Below are 15,803 nucleotides of genomic sequence, written 5' to 3'. Positions count from 1 at the left end.
GGCGCCAGAGTTTCAGTTATATTTATACTGGCAAAGTCTCCCTAGGACTGTAAAACATCTTCAAGTGCTAGTTTTCACTACCGCTGCGAGTGTACACAGGGGGCTACAGCAGGTTCGTCCCCAGGAGGTTTCCGTATGCCTCCCCTGCGTTATTGCCGCACCATGAACCGGTGGACTTCCCTAGCGGGGCCCCCCGGTTTGAACTCACCACTGTCGTCACCTTCAGGCTATTGTTAGGGATGTGCGGCGTGCTGCGATTGAGACCGCTAAGGCGCAGTGCCCCGCTGTACAACCTCAATTTTAAAATAAACTGAAGAAAACTCTCTGGAGATCCAGAGTGTGCATCCTCTCCTGAGGGCACTTTTTTCTGAGCTGCCTGTGGGAGGGGGCATAGAGGGGAGGAGCCAGCACACCCACTGAAGAAATTTAAAGTGCACTGGCTCCTTAGGACCCCGTCTATACCCCAAAGTACTAGATTCCCCCAATCTAGATGCTAGAGAAATAATAATAATAATAATAATAATAAAGACAAGAGCATACTGTTATATGATAATACAATAACTATGGATTCAAGGTGGTGTGATCTATGGGCAGCTGGGTTGGAGACTAGGAGGAAGAGACTACAAAATGACCATGCACTTCTAACCCAGACTGTGAATGTGCTCTCTCATTACAAACACTTCCATGTTACAATTATCACACAGAAGACTGCTTGCTGGATATTTGTTAATTATATATTATAATACGGACTAAGTTTAGAGTATGTTTCAAATGAAAAAGTTGTCACCAAATGTATACACCTTATATACTGTATATAAGATGCCACAAGTATAATATTTCCTGTAAATTGTTGTACTTCTCCCTCTAATGGCAGCAGCTGGTACTGCGTCCTCTCAGGCAGCCCTGCAGAGCATTCCCTAGACTGGTAAGAGTCATACATGTGGATCGTGTTCATGCACCTGTGTTTACAAGTCACGGTGAAGAGAACCAGACCCAGCATCTGGAAGTATTATCACAATGTGAAATAGAGCAGAGCAGCACTCCTGGTAAAACCATTAACTACCCGTTCATACAGTAAGGACGCATGTGGTTTATAAACAGACTTAACAGCAATATTCTATTCGCATTAATAGTTTATGGAACTTTTCTTTATCTGCTCTTAGAACGTCTTTAGGTAAAATGAATGTCACTGTAAACACAGAGGGCTACACAGTTGTGGCGAGATTTCAGCTATTAACTTGAGAGATTTAAAGTGGCAATTTTTTTATTTATTTTTTAAATGGCAAAGCCCATCTAGCTGTGTCGTAAAAAATAGTGTCACTTTATAAACAGAATTTGGTTTGTCGCAAACATGGAAAATATTACCAGCCTCCAACGCAATACAGTACAAAAATTCCACTCTATTTGGCTTTCCTGGTACCGGTACCATAACCACCCCCTCCCAGGATTGAACTAAGTATGGATTCCAACCTATGAATATTGTCCTACCCCCTAACCCCCCCCCCCCCCTTTTTTTTCTCTTTTCCTTTTTTTTCTTCTTTCTTTTTCCCCCCCTCCTTTATTGAATATGTGTCTGTCACTGTACTCTATGTTGAATTGTATACTTCTCCTTCTCAATAAAAAAACTACATAATTAAAAAAAAAAATAGTGTCACTTTATAAACCTGGCGGCTGAATAGCAGAAACCTCAGCCCTTGTCACAAGTCACCGGCTATCACATATTACCCAGACTCTCCTCCACCTCCAGCACATAAAGCCTTGTTACATTTTAATTAACACAAGAAATCTTGGCAACAAATTCTTGTCTACACATTCCTACACCTGTAAGTGAGCATCACTGCCTGAAACAATGACAAGCATTAGGCAGAATTTTAATTGCGTTCCAGTTACAATATGCAAACACATACTTGCCTACTCCCCCTGCAAAGTCCCAGAGACTCCTGGATTTTGTGGAGTCCCCACAGCACCTTCTCCCCCTCCCCCCCCGGGAGAGCAAGTCACCCACCAGCATCCTGACCACTTCCTAGAGAAATGGTCAAAACAGGGTTGTGATGGCACGATTCCTAGCCAATCGTGCCATTACTGCACCACTCTGTCTGAAGCTGCACTATCCCGGAGGGGAGAAGAAAACAAAACCCAGCACCTTTGGGCAAACCTGCATCTTTCACATCATTGGTCACTTCTGGTAAATTACATTTAACTGTCCTCTGAGTCAGTGCTTTACCGCAGGCTAACTAACTCCCCCGGGACTGTTAGCCCAAAGTTAACTCACTGGCTGTGCTTATCAGGGTTTGTTTCCGCAAGACCTGGGCAGGCTCAAAAAAAAAAGAAAAAAAAAAAAAGATCTACAATAAAATAAACAGCCCGTTTTCGTGAGTCACAGCAGTGTTAACACATGGGTCTGGGAACTTATCCCGGATTCGATGTGTTAACAGCGAAAATAAAGTAAGGGGTGCAAACAACAGCCTGTAATTGAATGAGAGAGAAACGGCGGGAAAATTGCAGAGACTGCAGGCTGCAAACATCTATGCTACGCTTAAATACACCCAAGTCTGAACCCCCGAAGCATAGGTTGGCGTACCTTTTCAACAGAGTATTACACCTGGAGTGAGGTCATATACAGGTGAAACTCAGAAAATTAGAATATCGTGCAAAAGTTCATTTATTTCAGTAATTCAACTTAAAAGGTGAAAGTAATATATTTTAAAAAAAACCTGGTTCAATTGAACGTGGGATTACTGTGCTGGATTGGCCAGCAAACTCGCCTGACCTGAACCCCATAGATAATCTAAGGGGCATTGCCAAGAGAAAAATGAGAGACATGAGACCGAAAAATGCAGAAGAGCTGAAGGCCGCTATTGAAGTATCCTGGTCTTCCATAACACCTCAGCAGTGCCACAGGCTGATAGAATACATTCCAACGCCGCATTGAGGCAGTAATTCATGCAAAAGGGGCCCAAACCAAGTACTGAGTACATATGCATGATTATACTTTTCATTTCTGTACTTAAAATCCTTTTTTTGATTGATTTTATGTAATATTCAAATTTTCTGAGAGTTTGGATTTGGGGTTTTAAGCTGGAAGACACAATCATCAAAATTATAACAAATAAAGGCTTGAAATATCTCACTTTGCATGTAATGAGTCTATATAATACAGGTAGAGTATCCCATATCCAAATATTCCGAAATACAGAATTTTTTGAGTGAGACCGAGATAGAGAAACCTTTGTTTTCTGATGGCTCAATGTACACAAACTTTGTTTAATACACAAAGTTATTAAAAATATTGTATTAAATGACCTTCAGGCTGTGTGTATAAGGTGTATATGAAACATAATTGAATTGTGTGAATGTACACACACTTTGTTTAATGCACAAAGTTTTTAAAAATATTGTATTAAATGACCTTCAGTCTGTGTGTATAAGGTGTATATGAAACATAAATACATTCTGTGCTTAGACTTGGGTCCCATCGCCATGATATCTCATTATGGTATGCAATTATTCCAAAATACGGAAAAATCCGATATCCAAAATACTTCTGGTCCCAAGCATTTTGGATAAGGGATACTCAACCTGTATATTAGTTTCACCGTTTAAGTTGAATTACTGAAATAAATGAACTTTTGCACGATATTCTAATTTTCTGAGTTTCACCTGTAAGTCCCTGCGGATTGGCTGGATAAATAAATGAGGCTAGGACCCTCCACCAGAGGTAGTATTTGACAGAATGTATAGTAGTGGGGGCATCGACAACTTCATTGCTCCTGGGACCCCACCTGTCTTAATCCGGACCTGCGTGGGATTGGCATAGATACTTTATATCTTGGAAACCTGTATGCGAATAGACCAGTTATGCCTCTATGGAAAATGTAATGTTCTTCGTGATTACATAAATATAAATGTATCTTAATAAACCATATCCAATGTGAAGTCCCTTTAATCTAATGTAGTGAACAAAAGGGTGTCTCAACACACGTGACCTAATTGCTGAAAGACAAAAGAACTTGCACTCTACAGGGCCGTACACACGTATCGATGTGTACTGAGCAATCTAGCACAGACCGCTCAGCAGGCATCTCTCCCCAGCTCAGCACACAGTGCGATGTGTGCTGAGCGAGGGGGGCGCTCATTTCACCTAGCAGTGAAGTGAGCGATCTACTAGATTGTGGCCAATCTAGAGTCAGCGACGTGCAGGGCCAGGCATCGCTATGGGGCATACACACGGAGAGATCCGTGCTTAATTTCTAAGCAATTTAGTCAGATTGCTTAGAAATTGAACACAGATCTCTCCGTGTATACCCCCGTTACAGGTCCTGCCAGACAAGGTGGCTCTTCCTGCTGACCAATTTAGCATACCTGACCATCAACTCTGGACTTCTAGTTTATTACCATTTCAATGAAGCTTCCTGTTCCTGTGTGGACACTCCAGTACACTAAAAGAACCTAAAAGGGCCTGTTAATGTACATTTACAGTGGACATCCTGTACTAAGATTCTTCTAAATGTAATTAACCAATCCAGTATTATCTCAGAATTATAACTTGTAATATTGTAATATCGATATTCTCTACTTAATATCTATGATTCTGGGTGAGCCCTCAAATACCACCAACGGGCAATGTTTCGTGGGTTTCTTTAACCATGCCCAGGTGAGCTGATCTATCTTGCTGGGTCAGTAATTATCCCACCTGCTTCCACAGACAGAAATCCTCATCACATGACCTGCTGGGAACACTTGATGCCTGAGGATGAGAACCCGTGCACTAGACTTTGTGATGGGGAGCCCTGTACAGTCTTCTATGTATGTGCACTGGTGAATATAGTTATGCAGTTCCACTCTGGGTCCACGGCCCTACGAGGAAACTTTTACATGTGCTCCTTGACTGTAATGTCCAGTTTTCTTTAAATCAAGGGCTGGATGTAACGCAGTGCGTGACCAACCTGGTTTTGCCTTATAAATGTTTGATGCTTTCAAAAAAAATTACGAGTTTGTCCGGAATCTTGGAGCTCTGGCTGTCTCGCATTGCATTACATCAAGTGTTTTTTTTATTTACACAATCAGTCACAAATACTGGCATTGTCATAAATCATAGTGAAAATAAGAATTTACTTACCGATAATTCTATTTCTCGTAGTCCGTAGTGGATGCTGGGGACTCCGTCAGGACCATGGGGAATAGCGGCTCCGCAGGAGACAGGGCACAAAAATAAAGCTTTAGGATTAGGTGGTGTGTACTGGCTCCTCCCCCTATGACCCTCCTCCAAGCCTCAGTTAGGATACTGTGCCCGGACGAGCGTACACAATAAGGAAGGATATTGAATCCCGGGTAAGACTCATACCAGCCACACCAATCACACCGTATAACTTGTGATCTGAACCCAGTTAACAGTATGACAAACGTAGGAGCCTCTGAACAGACGGCTCACAACAATAACAACCCGAATTTGTTTGTAACAATAACTATGTACAAGTATTGCAGACAATCCGCACTTGGGATGGGCGCCCAGCATCCACTACGGACTACGAGAAATAGAATTATCGGTAAGTAAATTCTTATTTTCTCTAACGTCCTAAGTGGATGCTGGGGACTCCGTCAGGACCATGGGGATTATACCAAAGCTCCCAAACGGGCGGGAGAGTGCGGATGACTCTGCAGCACCGAATGAGAGAACTCAAGGTCCTCCTCAGCCAGGGTATCAAATCTGTAGAATTTTGCAAATGTGTTTGCCCCTGACCAAGTAGCAGCTCGGCAGAGTTGTAATGCCGAGACCCCCCGGGCAGCTGCCCAGGATGAGCCCACTTTCCTTGTGGAATGGGCCTTGACAGATTTAGGTTGTGGCAAGCCTGCCACAGAATGTGCAAGTTGAATTGTGCTACAAATCCAACGAGCAATCGTCTGCTTAGAAGCAGGAGCACCCATCTTGTTGGGTGCATACAATATAAACAGTGAGTCAGACTTTCTGACTCCCGCCGTTCTTGAAATATATATTTTCAATGCCCGGACCACGTCCAACAACTTGGAATCCTCCAAATCGTTAGTAGCCGCAGGCACCACAATAGGCTGGTTCAGGTGAAACGCTGACACCACCTTAGGCAGAAAATGAGGACGTGTCCGCAGTTCTGCCCTGTCCGTATGGAAAATTAGATATGGGCTCTTATATGATAAAGCCGCCAATTCTGATACTCTCCTGGCTGAAGCCAGGGCCAGTAGCATGGTTACTTTCCATATAAGATACTTCAACTCCACCGATTTGAGCGGCTCAAACCAATGGGATTTGAGAAAATCCAAGACTACATTAAGATCCCACGGTGCCACTGGGGGCACAACCGGGGGCTGTATATGTAGTACTCCTTTTACAAAAGTCTGGACTTCAGGAACTGAAGCCAATTCTTTCTGGAAGAAAATCGACAGGGCCGAAATTTGAACCTTAATGGACCCCAATTTGAGGCCCATAGACAATCCTGTTTGCAGGAAATGTAGGAATCGACCCAGTTGAAATTCCTCCGTGGGGGCCTTCCTGGCCTCACACCACGCAACATATTTTCTCCAAATGCGGTGATAATGTTGTGCAGTCACCTCCTTCCTGGCTTTTACCAGTGTAGGAATGACCTCTTCCGGAATGCCTTTTTCCCTTAGAATTCGGCGTTCAACCGCATGCCGTCAAACGCAGCCGCGGTAAGTCTTGGAATAGACACGGTCCCTGCTGAAGCAGGTCCGGTCTTAGAGGTAGAGGCCACGGATCCTCCGTGAGCATCTCTTGAAGTTCCGGGTACCAAGTTCTTCTTGGCCAATCCGGAGCCACTAGTATCGTTCTTACTCCCTTTTGTCGTATAATTCTCAGTACCTTTGGTATGAGAGGCAGAGGAGGGAACACATACACTGACTGGAACACCCACGGTGTTACCAGAGCGTCCACAGCTATTGCCTGAGGGTCTCTTGACCTGGCGCAATACCTGTCCAGTTTTTTGTTGAGGCGGGACGCCATCATATCCACCATTGGTTTTTCCCAACGGTTCACAATCATGTGGAAGACTTCTGGATGAAGTCCCCACTCTCCCGGGTGTAGATCGTGTCTGCTGAGGAAGTCTGCTTCCCAGTTGTCCACTCCCGGAATGAATACTGCTGACAGTGCTATCACATGATCTTCCGCCCAGCGAAGAATCCTTGCAGCTTCTGCCATTGCTGTCCTGCTTCTTGTGCCACCCTGTCTGTTTACGTGGGCGACTGCCGTGATGTTGTCCGACTGGATCAACACCGGCTGACCCTGAAGCAGGGGTTTTGCCAGACTTAGAGCATTGTAAATCGCTCTTAGCTCCAGTATATTTATGTGAAGAGACATCTCCAGGCTTGACCATACTCCCTGGAAGTTTCTTCCCTGTGTGACCGCTCCCCAGCCTCTCAGACTGGCATCCGTGGTCACCAGGACCCAGTCCTGTATGCCGAATCTGCGGCCCTCTAACAGATGAGCACTCTGCAACCACCACAGAAGAGACACCCTTGTCCGTGGCGATAAGGTTATCCGCTGATGCATCTGCAGATGCGATCCGGACCATTTGTCCAGCAGATCCCACTGTGAAGGGCAAATTGGGACATGTAGGTAAGCATCCTTTATGTCCAGGGACACCATAAAGTCCCCTTCTTCCAGATTCGCTATCACTGCTCTGAGTGACTCCATCTTGAACTTGAATTTTTGTATGTACAGGTTCAAAGATTTCAGATTTAGAATAGGTCTTACCGAGCCGTCCGGCTTCGGTACCACAAATAGCGTGGAGTAATACCCCTTTCCCTGTTGTAGGAGGGGTACCTTGACTATCACCTGCTGAGAAAACAGCTTGTGAATGGCTTCCAATACCGTCGCCCTGTCTGAGGGAGACGTTGGCAAAGCAGACTTTAGGAACCGGCGAGGGGGAGACTTCTCGAATTCCAACCTGTAACCCTGAGATACTACCTGCAGAATCCAGGGGTCCACCTGTGAGCAAGCCCACTGTGCGCTGAAATTCTTGAGTCGACCCCCCACCGCTCCTGAGTCCGCTTGTAATGCCCCAGCGTCATGCTGAGGGCTTTGCAGAACCCTGGGAGGGCTTCTGTTCCTGGGCAGGGGCTGCTTGCTGCCCTCTCTTACCCCTTCCTCTGCCCCGAGGCAGATATGACTGTCCTTTTGTCCGCTTGTTCTTATAGGACCGAAAGGACTGCGGCTGAAAAGACGGTGTCTTTTTCTGTTGGGAGGGGGTCTGAGGTAAAAAGGTGGATTTTCCGGCAGTTGCCGTGGCCACCAGATCCGATAGACCGACGCCAAATAATTCCTCCCCTTTATACGGCAATACTTCCATATGTCGTTTGGAATCCGCATCACCTGACCACTGTCGCGTCCATAAACTCCTTCTGGCAGATATGGACATCGCATTTACTCTCGATGCCAGAGTGCAAATATCTCTCTGAGCATCTCGCATATAAAGGAAAGCATCCTTTAATTGCTCTATAGTCAATAAAATACTGTCCCTATCCAGGGTATCAATATTTTCAGTCAGGGAATCCAACCAGACGACCCCAGCACTGCACATCCAGGCTGAGGCGATGGCTGGTCGCAGTATAACACCAGTATGTGTGTATATACTTTTTAGGGTAGTTTCCATTCTCCTATCAGCTGGATCCCTGAGGGCGGCCGTATCAGGAGACGGTAACGCCACTTGTTTTGATAAGCGTGTGAGCGCCTTATCCACCCTAGGGGGTGTTTCCCAGCGCGCCCTAACCTCTGGCGGGAAAGGGTATAATGCTAATAACTTTTTTGAAATTAGCATTTTTCTATCTGGGTTAACCCACGCTTCATCACATACATCATTTAATTCCTCTGATTCAGGAAAAACTACAGGTAGTTTTTTCACCCCCCACATAATACCCCTTTTTGTGGTACTTGCAGTATCAGAGATATGCAAAGCCTCCTTCATTGCCGTGATCATATAACGTGTGGCCCTACTTGAAAATACGTTTGTTTCATCACCGTCGACACTAGATTCAGTGTCTGTGTCTGTGTCGACCGACTGAGGTAAAGGGCGCTTTACAGCCCCTGACGGTGTCTGAGACGCCTGGGCAGGTACTAACTGGTTTGCCGGCCGTCTCATGTCGTCAACTGATTTTTGTAATGTGCTGACATTATCACGTAATTCCATAAACAAAGCCATCCATTCCGGTGTCGACTCCCTGGGGGGTGACATCACCATTATCGGCAATTGCTCTGCCTCCACACCAACATCGTCCTCATACATGTCGACACACACGTACCGACACACAGCAGACACACAGGGAATGCTCTTATCGAAGACAGGACCCCACTAGCCCTTTGGGGAGACAGAGGGAGAGTTTGCCAGCACACAACCAAGCGCTATAATATATATGGGAACAACCTTATGTAAGTGTTGTTCTTTATAGCAGCTTAAATATATCAAAATATCGCCAAAAAAATGCCCCCCTCTCTGTTTTACCCTGTTTCTGTAGTGCAGTGCAGGGGAGAGTCCTGGGAGCCTTCCTCACAGCGGAGCTGAGCAGGAAAATGGCGCTGTGTGCTGAGGAGAATAAGCTCCGCCCCCTATTTCGGCGGGTTTTTCTCCCGTAGTTTTAGATAACTGGCATGGGTTAAATACATACATATAGCCTCAATGGCTATATGTGATGTATTCTTTTGCCATAAAGGTATTAAATATTGCTGCCCAGGGCGCCCCCAGCAGCGCCCTGCACCCTCCGTGACCGCTTGGTGTGAAGTGTGTGACAACAATGGCGCACAGCTGCAGTGCTGTGCGCTACCTTCATGAAGACTGAAGAGCCTTCTGCCGCCTGTTTCCGGACCTTCAATCTTCAGCATCTGTAAGGGGGGTCGGCGGCGCGGCTCCGGGACGAACCCCAGGGTGAGACCTGTGTTCCGACTCCCTCTGGAGCTAATGGTGTCCAGTAGCCTAAGAATCCAATCCATCCTGCACGCAGGTGAGTTGAAATTCTCTCCCCTAAGTCCCTCGATGCAGTGAGCCTGTTGCCAGCAGGACTCACTGAAAATAAAAAACCTAAAAACTTTTTCTAAGCAGCTCTTTAGGAGAGCCACCTAGATTGCACCCTGCTCGGACGGGCACAAAAACCTAACTGAGGCTTGGAGGAGGGTCATAGGGGGAGGAGCCAGTACACACCACCTAATCCTAAAGCTTTATTTTTGTGCCCTGTCTCCTGCGGAGCCGCTATTCCCCATGGTCCTGACGGAGTCCCCAGCATCCACTTAGGACGTTAGAGAAATGCTGGGTGTCTATGACACTTTACTCGACAGGAACAGGTGAGAAGTATGATACCCTGTCCACATCCAAACAAGGAAAGTCATCATCAGAAGGAGAGCACAGTGCAAGGCGTGGAGGGGTCCAGTGGGACACTGGGGCAGATGTATTAACCTGGAGAAGGCATAAGGAAGTGATAAACCAGTGATATGTGCAAGGTGATAAACCCACCAGCCAATCAGATCCTAACTGTTAATTTACATATTGGAGCTGATTGGCTGGTGCCTTTATCACCTTGCACATATCACTGGTTTATCACTTCCTTATGCCTTCTCCAGGTTAATACATCTGCCCCCATATTCTGTACAGTATTATTTGTGATCTTGGGGGTGAATCATTCATGACTAACTGCGTCATGCACCAGTGCTATCCAGTTATGTAAACAAAGGTACTCTAGGGCCATCCATCCAGGTCTGGCTATTACCACCGTGGCCAGGACAAACAGATTATACTTGTATTGGAAGGTACCATTAACCAGTTCTAGGTGAGGGGACATCCCAATCAGACAATCATGTCTTGTTCCTTACCATAGTAAGTCCGGGCTGCATTCCTGCACGAATAGCTTCAGTCTGTGTTGCAGTGAACTGGATAGTATTCCTAGACACCAAACAAATGGAACAGCTGTCACGGGCAAGTAATGATAAACATGCAGGCTAGAGTTTGGTGGGACACAAAGAGGTGACACGTCACGGTCTCTTACTAGCACAAGTAACTGTCGTCGTGATCTCTCTGCGTCTATGCTGAGCTGCCCATCATGTCAAGGATAAAGAAACATTTGTATAATGATTGTCCTTTCTTTATTCTATGGGGTCTATTCAACTAGTGTCGGAATTTCCGACAAGTCGGAAAAACTGCACTTTTCAACTTTTTTTGGTTGAATCTGGATTCCACCTATTCTTAGTGCCGTTATTCCGACCTGTCGGAAATTCCGACATGTCCAAAAACAGGTGGATCTGTGAATTTGCGGGCATTTCAGACAGGTTTTTGGCTTGTTTTTCGACAATGCCGATTCAACTTTTTTTAAAGTCGAAAACGGGCAAAAACCTGTCGGAAATGGCTGCAAATTGAATAGTGAGGTGTCGGATCCTCTCCATCGGACAGGATCCAAAACTAATTGAGTATACCCCTTTATCTATCCTGGTAATCCAACACATATAGGGTGAGCTGTGCGGTTACCGTTTGGGCTGATTGTACGGGTAAGGGCCACGATTAGGGATAACATGAGGTTCCACAACCAGTGTTGGTGGCTCTTCTTCTACAGTTTTGGCCTCGTTGCCTCTTTTCCGCTTTTCTCCTTTCCCCCCAATGACAGGGAATGTAATCCTGAAAAAGAATAGACATGTCTATAGGAAAGTCTCAGGGAATGCGGAGCCAAAAGGAAAGTAGAAACACTGCTACCCGTCAGTAATTGCATGTCTGTACAATGTAGCTGTTACCTGAAGGGGGCCTTGTGCAAGGCTGGGTCTTCCACAGTCACCTTCACCTGATACCCTGGAAAACTAGCCTTCAAATGGTCCAGGCTTAGAAAAGTATCATTGAAATCCAACGTCTGAATCTGATTTGGCATCTTCGAGTACTGGGCACTGCCTGGGTCTCCATAACCCAAGATAATGTCATGGAGCCAATTGGGCACCACACAGTCTGTGTTCATAAGTTTCCTGATAGTCTCCAGGACTGCCTGTACAAAAAAACATTTAGATCAATGCAGAAAATGGTACTAAAAGGAACTGGCAGAAGATAGATAAAGATAGAGAAGGCTCCGAGTACCAGATCGAAACTACTTCATAGGCATACACTGTACAGTTGGGATCTTGTGTTCAACAAGTATTATTCTACCACATACACACATATATACTGTATACCGCACTGCAATTATTCAATGTCCAATTACTAAATACCAAGGCTGGACTAGCTGTTTGGCACATCTGGCAAATGCCAGAAGTGCCGGTTTCCCATGCTCAGGGCTATTTTTTGGCGGGAACGCCGTTCCTGAAGGTGTACTGAAAATTTACGTCACCTTGATAAGCTCTGCAGGATGAGCTCTGTTGCGTATATTTTAATACAGAGAATGATGTACACTTGTATACTGCTCTGATATTAATTATATTTGTAAGTGCATAGACTAAGAAGTAGGAGGAGTCAGCTATAGTAAGGATAGGAGCCTGTGGCATCAGTCAGATAATGACGCCGAGGTGCGCCAGTGTGCTTTAAATGCCAGGGCCTATTTTTAGTCCCAGTCCGGCCCTACTAGATACTGTATATGTGCTTATCACCTCTTCTAATTTGACAGTGGCAGCCTAAACCAGGGAACACACCTAAAGATCTGTCTGGTGGGAACAAAATATGGTTATGCGTGGGAGCATATAACAATCGACCATTTGCTACCAAACACTGGAAAACAGACATTGGTCTTATAGACAAATTGGTTAAATCCGTCTGACTGAACTAATTTATCCAAATGCCCGTTTTCCAGCGTTTGGAAGCAAATTGTTGAGCATTTGCTCCCATACATTACCAGGTTTTTGTCCCACCAGACAGATTGAACAGATACATCTTCAGGTGTGTGCTCAGCATAACTCACGCCTTGCTGTGACAAGGAGTATCTGTAAAAGAAAAACAAAAAGGTGCCTCCTAGTGCAATAAGTTAAGATAATAACCCATGTGATGAAATACAAATATATGAGCTTATCGCAACCAATTCCAAATGTTGGAATGATTATAAAGCAGTGACCCAACATTGAAATTGGCTCAGAATAGCTGAGATGTAATATTTAGTCGCTCAACTCCTTGAACGTCAGAGTGTAGCATCAGTCACAATGAAACGTGCAAACATGTTGTATACCTTGTGACTGGCTTATTATGAGTATGCAGGATTTTTTACACGTTTTGTTGTGACCGATGGTTCACTATTAGTGTGCATCAAATGCCCCATGAATTTTTAAAAGTAAGAAAAATGATTTGTCCCCTTGCTACATTTTTTTGAATTGTTAAGTATATATTGCATACCAATTTAAGAATCTGAGATGATATTTATGTGGCCCACCATGCCCCTGAAGATTAAAGATTTCTATTAATTTCTATTTTTTTATTTTATTTTATTTCTATAAATTTCTATTTATTTTATCTGAAAAATAAATAATGATTTGATTAATGATTTGTGATTTGGATGGGAACAGCCACGATAGGCCCATGAGGCTTCATGCTGGTCCCTTTCTTTGTTATGGGAATTTTTGGGTGTGGAGGTGGACCACTTAAGTCAAATCGTACATCAAAAAAAATGTGCACAGTTGTTTCTATGCTAAAAAGGTACATTTTAAGAATAGGGACAGCAAGCATTCCGAATGTCGGGGCGTTTGATGCACCCTATTCACTATGTGATGTTAAATCAATACATGGCTTTTAATTTTTGCAAACACAGCGTCCTTGTTTTTCCCCCAGGACATTCTGGAATATGTTTGCTATTTATTTCACATAACAAAGATCCCAGTCATGGGGTTTATTCACACAAAACGATAAGTTTTTCTTTATTACTTATGTTAAAATGATACCCATACTTTCACTGTAGAACATACAACCACGGGGTACAGAAAAGGGTCCAGTAGATAAGCGCTAAATGTGAAATCTGCACAAATTCAGAAAGCTCCTCACCCTAGGGATGGCCATCGGTATGTTCACCATCGATGGAGAATGTAGCAAGAACCATCAATGGTATGTATTTATTCTATAACGTATCATTAATGGTTTTTACCATCTACGTTTTACGCATGTGCAGAGGAAATGTGCGGTTACTGCTGCGCTAGCCTCACTGCAGCCACTCTGACAGAGTTAGGACAGAGATCTCCGATACTGCTTGCCGGGCTCCTGCTCCGTCCACCCGCACTGTGTGCTCAGAAGACCACCTCGGAGGCCAGTAGATGCACAGCAGCCCCGCCCACTTCCATGTAAACACAGCACAAACCATTGGTTTGTGAGACTGCCAATCAAGTCGGCGGCATGGTTGATTGGCTACTGGGTTAGTGAGCAGCAGCCAGTCAGTTTTTTTAATACAATTCCCAGAATCCATGCTCATAGCAGTCTATAGCGGTGGATCATGGAAAATGTAGTTAGACAAGTGCCAGGGAGCTGTGGGTTGTCTCCAACCTGCCTTTCGGGATTGTGTCCACACCACAGCCAGTATCTAGCAAATCTGTGCAGCATCCTTCCATAAAGGTAAAAAAAAACCCACACCATCAGGCCCACACCTACCATCGATGGCGGGGAACCATCCGAGTACACGGCAGTGAGCCCCCAGATTGAGAAAAACACTCTGCTGTGCATGACACACACTCCTTTGACATTTTAAATGTGAGAGAACACACACATACACACACAGGATTAGGTTAAAACACAGGTAACCCACACAGAGCCCTTCTAGGGAGACACAGAGTAAAATGGAGCCAGCCACACAGCGCCCCTATAGCTAAAGTGCAAGTTTAGCTGGGTTGCAAACTAAGTGCCCTTAGCACGGTTTAGTACACCAATATATTGCTCCCCCCCTCCCTTTGTTATGACCCCCTGGTACTACTGAGGTGCTCCGGAGTCCTTGTGGAGGAGCTGCGCTTCCCTGCCAGCCTGCCTGAGTCAAGCTGCATAGGGAAAATGGCGCTGGTGAGCTGCTGGATCCACTCATAGTGAAGCCCCACCACCTTAATGGCGCGCGGACTTCCCGATTTTTATACTGGCTGAGGTGAATAATGTAGTCTACAGTGGGTTAAAACCCCTGTAGTGTAGGGCCAGTGTGGGTAATAGAAGTGGCTTCAGCTCGCCCCTCACAGCGGTTTCACAGTGTGCCTGAAGCCTGGAGCGCTACCCTTGTGCCACCATTACCGCCGGCGACCCGCTAACCGGGACGTTGGCTACTCACCACCCTTCAGTCTTCTGGCTCTGTTAGGGGTGGCGGCGTGCTGCGGGTCTGTACGCTCGCTGTGGTGGGGCTTGCAATTAGGACTCTCAGGAGCTCAGTGTCCTGTCAGCGGGAAACGGGACCATTAACCCCAGGGAGTTTGAGACGTTTCCCCCCCTAAGTCTCACGAAGCAGGCAGTCTGGTGCCAACCAGTCCTGCCTGAAAACAACAAATAGAAAATAAATGCAGAAAACTCTTCAGGAGCTTCCCAAGCGTTACCGGCTCCTCCAGGCACATTTTCTAAACTGCCTGGTAGGAGGAGCATAGAGGGAGGAGCCAGCCCACACGATCAATTTCTTAAAGTGCCCATGGCTCCTAGTGGACCCGTCTATACCCCATGGTAATAATGTGGACCCCAGTATCCTCTAGGATGTAAGAGAAAGGAAGACAGTCTTCCAAGTGAGAATATTCAATATAGGCAGAAGAAGGGGGTGTCAGGGTTAGCTACAGGGCCAGGAAGGTTTGGGTTAGGGACCGGGGAGGGAGGGTCAGGGTTAGGCACATGGAAGGGTTGGTCAGGGTTAGGCACAAAGCACAGGGGGGT

At 45.5% G+C, this 15,803-nt stretch overlaps 1 protein-coding gene across 1 annotated transcript in view; it reads right to left on the bottom strand.

Moving 5' to 3' along the window:
* Positions 1-15,803, bottom strand: part of AQR (aquarius intron-binding spliceosomal factor) — a 187,030-nt gene that overhangs the window by 60,502 nt on the left and 110,725 nt on the right. Inside the window, exons 20-22 of the mRNA XM_063948061.1 lie at positions 11,753-11,994; positions 11,493-11,639; positions 10,844-10,913 (exon numbers count right to left, since the gene is read on the bottom strand). Coding sequence (XP_063804131.1) covers positions 10,844-10,913; positions 11,493-11,639; positions 11,753-11,994 — 459 coding nt within the window. The remainder of the gene's footprint in view (positions 1-10,843; positions 10,914-11,492; positions 11,640-11,752; positions 11,995-15,803) is intronic.

The sequence above is a fragment of the Pseudophryne corroboree genome, chromosome 12, assembly GCF_028390025.1.
Source record: "Pseudophryne corroboree isolate aPseCor3 chromosome 12, aPseCor3.hap2, whole genome shotgun sequence".
Classification (NCBI taxonomy): domain Eukaryota; kingdom Metazoa; phylum Chordata; class Amphibia; order Anura; family Myobatrachidae; genus Pseudophryne; species Pseudophryne corroboree.
The sequence above is the reverse complement of the archived record's forward strand: the minus strand, read 5'-3'. Positions and strand labels throughout refer to the sequence as shown.